Source organism: Chanodichthys erythropterus, chromosome 22, assembly GCF_024489055.1.
Source record: "Chanodichthys erythropterus isolate Z2021 chromosome 22, ASM2448905v1, whole genome shotgun sequence".
Lineage (NCBI taxonomy): Eukaryota > Metazoa > Chordata > Actinopteri > Cypriniformes > Xenocyprididae > Chanodichthys > Chanodichthys erythropterus.
In genome coordinates, this window is record NC_090242.1 from 22,903,341 (window position 1) to 22,912,281 (window position 8,941).

Below are 8,941 nucleotides of genomic sequence, written 5' to 3' on the forward strand. Positions count from 1 at the left end.
GGTGATGGCAAAACTGATTTTCAGCAGCTGTTATTCTAGTGTCACATGATTCTTCGGAAATCATTCTAATATGCTGATTTGATGCTCAAGAAACGTATCAATGTTAAAAACAGTTGCTGCTTAATATTTTTGTGGAAACCATGATATGTCTTTTTAGATGGATATTAATTGACTTTTATTAAATGAATGGGAAGCTCAAAACAGCATTTATTTGAGCATTTATGTCTTTTCTGTAATTTTTGATCACTTTAATACATCCTTACTGAATAAAAGTATTCAAACAATACTGACTCCAAAATTTTGAATGGTAGTGTACATAAATATATTGATAGCTGCAATAACCTGTGTTTGAAATTTATAAACAGACAAATAATGTTCAAGTGGTATGTATGATTTTTTTTTTCTTTAGACAATCTTTAGTGATTATATAATATATCATGATTTTATCATTTTATTAGAGCAGATTGACTTGTGGCCAAATCTAAAACTCAAGTTTTCTAAATGCAAAGCCCAAGTTATTAGCTGCAGTGGTGTGACTATAGGACAGCAGCCTCTATTCTAACAAAGACAAGCATCTATTGTGTTTTCTGGGCTTGTGTCTGGATGTTTAATAAAAAACTCTGAGGTCAAACCTTAGGTCATCCACTCATGACACATTGTGTTGTTAGCTCATACCCTTTAAAGATTACTTTTCCAGTCTCTAGATCACAACATTGCTTCACTTCTCAGCGAGAGTAATGCTTCCTTGGTGTAATATGTCATGTTAGTGAGTCATTTCTGCTCCTTCATGTTCTCATCATTTCTCACTCTTAAAGATTCATAGTTTTGTTCCATCACAATGTCACAATGAAGTGAACATATGACAGTCATATGGCATATGACTGAATTTGAAATTGGTTACTTTTGGTTTTGGTCAGATTTTGTAACTTCTAAGATGAAGTTATAAGAAATATTCCAGATTTATCCATTTTTTTCTATTGGCTAATTGAAGTCTTTCCATCTTGTTAGTGTTTTAATAACTTTAACTAAGAAGCCCAGTTCATTAATGACATCCTCTACCAGGAAGTGATATAATTTTCAGTTGTCAAAGGCTAAGTTCAGACTGTCATTCCAAATCTGATTTTTGTGCATATCCGATTCATATCCGGTCAGATTTAGCAAGTGTGAACGGCAAAAATTCACATTAAAAAGCTATTTTTACAAATCCATTTCGAGCTTTATTCATATGTGGTTTGAAATCCTATTCAGATCACATTTTTGGAAATCCGTTTCAATCTGACTGCTTTCAATCTCTGATTAGATTTCGCATGGTTTATATGACTTTCAGAGCAAAAAAATGACAATATAACATAGAAATGTTTTGAAACTGGAATAAAACTGCTCATATCAGCCTCCTATGTTTCTGCCGCTGCTTCATAAGACGTAGTAGTCCAGTGTGGTGGCTACACATTGTTGTAATATAATATTGTAATATTGTTGTAAATAAGACAACATCTGTTTTGCAAACCCCTCCATGTTGTGGTTGTTGTTGTTGTTTGTGGCGTATACCTACCAACGCAACGTCATTGCTATAGCAACCAATGCAAATATCCCAGAAAACGACAGAACGGCATGGAAAGAATGAAAGACACAAATCGGATCTGAACAGATGCTATACACAGTGTGGACAGTCACTAGCTGGGTTTTCATCCAAATCTTTTCAAAGTTGTGAATTAGGTGCGTTTCCATTAAGTTGTTCGAGCGGATGACGGTGGTATTGGTAACCTAGTAACCATCAGTAATTAAAACATCATCGGCGGAAACAGCCAATTAGTAGTAATGTTTGCTACTTCAGAATTTATTTGTCAAAAATCACCTCAAGTGAGCATAAAAACTTTTTTTGCGAATTAAGGGATTTTCCCCCCCGAAATTTGCCGTTTCCATCATTCATTTTTGATGCGATACTTCAAAATTGCGCATAAAAACAGGGTAATGGAAACATAGCTAACTAATTTTAGATTCCAATTGGATAGACAAATAATCGGATTTGGACTGACAGTGTGAACGTAGCCAAAGTAGTTTTCTGATGTTTTGTAATGATAGTTGGTTTGATTTATTCTACAATAGTCCATCCAGTTTGGATTATTACAGAAATCTGTATTGTATTATCAAAATCCAACAGATGGCTAACTTTAGCTCTTTATTTCCATCGTTACGCATCCTGTAAATCTTATCTTGTTTATGATCAAGCTAAAATTAAAAAATAAAGGGTTTTGAGCTTCAGCATAGCATATTTCTGAAAGTCTAATATAACCTTTTTATGGAAGTACTTGCTTAATTACATCACAAGCATATTCACGCGTAACAGAAATGACCCTGAAAGTGGATTACATTAAAAATGTGTCAATGCCCAAAGCAAAGGCAATTCATTTTGACATGGAAACACTTGATTTGCGCAAGAGGATATTAAATATATTGCATTTGCCTGGAGAGCCCCAGTTGGTCCACATCCAGGCTGCAGTTTCAGTCCCATCCATTGTTCGTTGGAGAAAAGAGAATGGGTCAGCGGAGCTGTGTGAAGAGCCTCAGGGGAAGAATTACCCAGCAGCCTCCTACAGTTTCTTTACTTCCTGCAGACCGTGGCCGTGTTACGCTTCAGTCTCACAGACTCCTGCTCTGGGCCTCTCAGGATGACAAACACCTCCGTCAAGCTGAGAAAGTCCCTGAGGGCCTTTTCATTCATAGACATACAATAACAGAGCCAAGGGGTGAATAACTCCCTGTAAATGCTTTGCCCTCCCACAGGGGTGCAGATGGGAAGTACTCCGTGTTACTAGAGCATAGTGTCGAGACGGTCAGGTCCAGAGGCTCTGTCTCACGTAACGGTGAATCATTATGTAAACACAACTGTAGTGTCTTATTGAACTTCTGCCATTGCATTCTGCCAAATTTGCAGACAGTTTCATATCCACTGGTACTTTCATCTTAGGCGCACTGCCAGCATGCTCCTCTTTAAGTGGGAGGCATTTTCCCACATGATGGATCGGACTGATGTAAGAAGTAAGCTTCCTCTCTGGCTAAAAAGGGCCATGGGAAGTTTTGACGGGAAAAACTCTTGAGCAAACAGAGTGACTGTCTGCACCCAGTGGAGTGCTCGGCACTCTGCTGTATCTGAAGTGCTGAAAGGCCACTTGCTTTAATGAGTTGAGTGCTTATTGTTCAAATTCAAGTTCAAGTGAGCTTTATTATGATTCTGCGATATGTGTAGACATACAAAGGAATGAAATGTCGTGCCTCACAGGACCACGGTGCAATTTATGTAAAAATATATGAACATAAACAGACATATAAACATATGAAAAAATATTACCTGTATAAATCTACATAAAACTATAACCTATGAACTATAAACCTACATATAAATATAGCTGCAAGCAGTGATATGGGGCCAAGCCTTGAAAGCACCGCAAGCAGAGCAAGCACTTCAGCTGCAAGCATTGTGAGCACAGCAAGCACAGTAATACAGCATGTACAGCAAGCATAATAATCAAAGCACATCATGGTGAATACTCAGTCTCTACAATGTGAATCTCAAAAAAGTACAAAACACCAACTTTGGGGTCTCTAGGTCTAACTCTATATAGCCCGGAACACACCAAGCCGATGGTTGTTGGGCAGTTTTTGTTCATCGGCCGACTAAGTTTTCTCAGTGTGTTCCGCACCGTCAGCTGAAGTTGGTCTTCATAGGCTTTTTTCCAGCCAATTCGACGTATCGAATCGACGTCGGAGTTTGTCGATCTGTCGGGCCATCTGATCATTCTGATTGGCTGTTCTGCTACTGCCACCTGCTGGTACGGAAAGGCATTTCTTCTTACGCAGGCGCAGAACGGATGTGCTACTTGGCCGTCGAGTGTCGAGCGTCAGTTTGGTGAGTCAGGGCAACTTTGGACCCAGACACGAGCCAACCCCACAGTCTGTTTTCGTCACCACTAGTTCTTCGGCGTCGGCTTGGGCTTAACACCACCACCAGTGTTATTCATTTTTTCAAATGGTTTTAACTTTTGAACCCTCTGTTCTAGAAAAAATAAATTTAGTTCACCTGATTAAGATCTTTATGCTGATCATATTGAACATCTTACATTAAGATTCCACCCATTACAATAGTGACCATTTTTAAATGTACAGTATTCCGTTTTGCTACAGTACCACTACCATATTTGCTATTTCGCATTCCTGAGAAATACTTCTCCAAAGTTGACCATGCCTGTGATTGGTCTCTGATGCTAACCAGTTGCCATTCTTCTAATGTGGCTCTTAAGCTATATTGCAAAAGACATTGTGTCTTTCTGAGAATGACTTAATCTGGACTTATTAAAAATAGCATGTGGTGCATTTATATACACCACATGCTATATATACTTTGAGTTAATTCTCAACATATATATAAAATAATTTGACCTCTTTATGACAAGACACGATTAGTTCAGGTTGTAAAATATTATGTAATGTGACTTCCCAAAGACTTACTAAATTTCTGAATGAATATTTCTTAAAGTTTGTAAAGAATTAAACAAGTTTAAACACTTTTGAAATATTGTTGAAAATAATGATAACATATGTGTATGCTTATGTGTAAGGTGTAAGGGTAAAAAAATATTAAAAAAGTAAAAGTTTTTCAAAACCACATGAATCCCACATAAATACATAGATACTTTATTGTGGCCACATGCAGCTCATCTGTCTAATGCATGTAAGTCTATCACGCATGTTTATGTATGACAAGCTTGTTTGACTTGTTTGGTGCATTGCAATAAATGTTAAAGTTTAAAATGAAAGCTCAGTACTTTATGTATAACATATACTGTAAACTAAACTGCATTTTAGTATAAATATGCTGGTTTACACTATAGGGAAAGACAGCTGTGCACCATGAGCAGAACAGGAAATGCACTCATATTTTAAAAATGAAGTTGTCACTTATATCCTTTAAAAGCCTATAGCATACATCTGGACCCGCTTGGGAGTCTGTACATTTCTATTATTTGTAAGTGCAAATTCCATTAATGTTGATGTGGGTGGAAGGAGCCTGTAGAGATGGATGGTCAGCGCTGCCGCTGGCTGAGCGCAGGCAAGCATGTGGAACTTATTTTGACCAATTCTCCAGCGAGACATGAAGTCCTCTGTGCTGTGCCTGGGAAAGTGTATAAAAGGAACTAGTGTATGTAATTGTGTGTTTTTCCAATCGGAGTGCCTACATGAAAATGGTACTAATTATAGCGCCGTTATTTTACAGTAAATAAACGTAATTCCCTTGGATACTGTTCATGCACTGTTCGCCGGCTGTTAACTATTAGCAGAAACAGGCTGATGTCAGTGAGTTCACACACTCAGCACCACATTGTTAAATGTGGTTTTTAACACTCGAGATTGTAAAATGGGTGAATTGTAAATACTTTCACTACTTTGATTTGAGCGGATGTTGACATTTTTGTCATAAGGTGAAAAACTCGACATTTATTTAGAAATATTGCGTTTCCTTTCTTTAATCGAAATATTTCAAACAATATCACATTTTTTTTTATCAATATCACCTTACATACTTGTTTTCATCTGGTCTTTTTGTTTTAATATCCCTGTAGCTATTTATAATGCAATGCCTTGCAATCTCAAGGCTGTACAAAGCAAAAATTTTCCTCAAGGACTATTGATTATATGGTAATGTTTTATTAAAGGTGCCATAGAACACGTTTGTTTTCACAAGATGTAATATAAGTCAAAGGTGTCCCCTGAATGTGTCTGTGAAGTTTCAGCTCAAAATACCCCATAGATTTTTTAAATTAATTTTTTAACTGCCTATTTTAGGGTATCATTAAATATACACCGATTCAGGCTGCGGCCCCTTTAAATCCTTGCACTGCCCACCCCCGAGATTTCAACTATAATACAGTGCATTTACAAAGTTCACACAGTTAATATAACCCTCAAAATGGATCTTTACAAAGTGTTCATCATGCATGCTGCATGCATGCATCGGATAATGTGAGTATAGTATTTATTTGGATGTTTACATTTGATTCTGAATGAATTTGAGGCTGTGCTCCATGGCTAAAGCTAACATTACACACTGTTTGAGAGATTTATTAAGAGTGAATTTGTGTTCATGAATTTTAGAGACTGCAAGTGTTTAAAAATGAAAATAGCGACGGCTCTTGTCTCCGTGAATACAGTAATAAATGATGGTAACTTTAACCACATTTAACAGTACATTAACAACATGCTAACAAAACATTTAGAAAGACAATTCACAAATATCACTAAAAATATCATGTTATCATGAATCATGTCAGTTATTATTGCTCCATCTCCCATTTTTCGCTATTGTTCTTGCTTGCTTACCTAGTCTGATGGGCTGGCATATGCAAATATTGGGGGCGTACATATTAATGATCCCGACTGTTATGTAACAGTTGGTGTTATGTTGAGATTCGCCTGTTCTTCGGAGGTCTTTTAAACAAATGAGATTTTCATAAGAAGGACGAAACAATGGAGTTTGAAACCAAATGTATGTCTTTTCCATGTACTAAACTCTTGTTATTCAACTATGCCAAGGTAAATTCAATTTTCCATTCTATGGCACCTTTAAGGGTTTTTGATGGATGATTCATTGGTATTGTTTTTTCATACTTGACTATTCGAAAATGATTTATTTATTTATTTTTTATTTAGATACAGAACGCTGATGACGTCTTGATCACTCCGCTGGAGAAGTTTCGCAAAGAGCAGATTGGAGCAGCCAAAGTAAGTTCTTAGACCCCATTGTGAGTTAATGTTCTGCATGTCAGCGGAAAGTAATTTTTACCTACACTGCGACAGGATCCTATACGGTCAATATAGAGGGGAAATTACAAACACCTGTTGAAGACAAGAGCAGTCAAATTATAGCCAGATACTGTAATGCCACATTGACCAACATGAAATAGCATTTGTGAGCTCTGCGCTAGAGGGCATGTTTATGACCAGACTCTAGTTAAAGCTTTACTCTTTCTAGGAGATTAGGTTTTTGTGCTGCATTGGAGCCCTGGTGATCTGTGAATGTGACCCCTCCAGCCATATTAGAAGAGCTGGAGCGCTGTTGAGCTCAAAGATTCAGAGCCAAAACACTTGATGCCTTATTTGGGCGTTTTGGCCCAATGCTCTTCAGCAAGAGCTGCTAAGGAACTCGCTTAACTTAGTCATTGAGACATGATGGAGGCCAAAGGGAATGGCAGTCCGGCTGTTCAACCTCCCCCAAATGTGTGCACATATCCACTGTCTCAAACATTCTATTTCTGACCTAATATATGTAAATATTAGGTTAATTTTGGAACGAAAATACTGAATGAAAACTGTAAAAACAATAACATTTAGATATTCCATATTTTATATATACAGTACATTTTGTTTTTTTAAGATTTTTTTTTTATGTTTTTGAAGAAAGTCTCTTATGCTCACTAAAGCTGCATGTATTTGACCCAAAATACACTAAAAACAGTAATATTGTTAAATATTTTTACTATTTCTGTTTGAATGTATTTTAAAATGTATTTTTTTCCTGTGATGTAAAGCTGAATTTTCAGCATCATTACTCCAGCCTTCAGTGTCACATGATCCTTCAGAAATCATTCTAATATGTTGATTTGATGCTCAAGAAACATTTCTTATTATTATCAATGTTGTTTTATCAATTATTTTCTAATGAAAGAGTGCTCACTTTCAGCAGTTATTTTATCTATGGTTCTTAACTTCTAAACATTTCTTACAGATTTCTGCTTGTTGTAAATCAGAAACAGATAAATTAGCTCAGTACCTGTACATTTATTTGAAAGTATTAATGAGAGAGCGATTGCGTGTGTGAATTAGCCGTCTCTCTTTATTAATTGTGAAGCTGTGGGCTGCAAGTAGTTACTTCAAAAGTAGAAAAATATATGCTATAACTTTTGAGTTTCCAAGCTACTTTAGTGATAAATCACAGGACAGCACTGACAACCAGTTTCTGTCACTTGATGTGCAGCTAACTGTCTGTATGAGAGTTTGTGTGCCACAATGCATCATCACGGTAGCTCAGTATAATGATATACAGACCCGATGGTCTGAAATTGCTTGAATGTCCATAATTCTATAGTCTTTGGTTGTAGTCCAGATTAAAATATAAAAATGTTTAGGTTTGAAAATAAATATCCTTTTAAGTCTTTTTTAAGTAACGTTATTCAGTTTTTGGTGCTGTGATGAACAACACTGAGATTACAAAAAAATGAATGGCTGTTTGAAGCATTTTAAAAACTTCACTAGTGCAGTTACTTTGTTTGCACGGTTTCCGTGGTAACCGCTGCACGCTGCTGTTCCATCAGCGCCCTCTGCTGTCAGAGAGTGAACGCGCACTTTCATTCAGCTTGTCTCCTTCACTGGTTCCGCCATGTTCTTCTCGTGCACGTTGGGATTGTTTACATCTGAGCGCGTGTCCTTTTGACGCAGAATACAGCGGTGTTGTGCATTTTATACGATTGATGGGTAAAGTATTCTTAATTGCCTTATAAAAAATTAATAATTGGTAATAAATTATTATTTACGGTATTCTGAAGTGCCGATGATTACAATATCGTGCATATTCATTATCGCGATTTATCGCATTACCGAATATCGGCACAAGTCTACCCTCAAGCCATCCTAGGTGCATATGACTTTCTTATTTCAGACAAATACAATCAGAGATATAGTAATAATCACCCTGATGCTCTAAGCTTTATAATGACAGCGCACGGAAACAGCCTTTTTAAAATAGGCTGTTTTAAAATATTTAAAAAAGTGCATCCATCCATCTTAAACGTACTCCACCCCCAGAGCCGTGCGGAGTACGTTTAAGATGGATGGATGCACTTTTTTGAGTTTTACACAGGTGGTTTCTGTACACTGCCATTATAAAGTT

General features: G+C 36.8%; 1 protein-coding gene across 2 annotated transcripts in view; it reads left to right on the top strand.

The window, feature by feature from the left end:
* Positions 1 to 8,941, top strand: part of arhgap42a (Rho GTPase activating protein 42a) — a 36,792-nt gene that overhangs the window by 8,053 nt on the left and 19,798 nt on the right. For both annotated transcript variants that reach the window (XM_067376309.1, XM_067376310.1), the window contains exon 4: positions 6,706 to 6,777. In XM_067376309.1, coding sequence (XP_067232410.1) covers positions 6,706 to 6,777 — 72 coding nt within the window. The remainder of the gene's footprint in view (positions 1 to 6,705; positions 6,778 to 8,941) is intronic.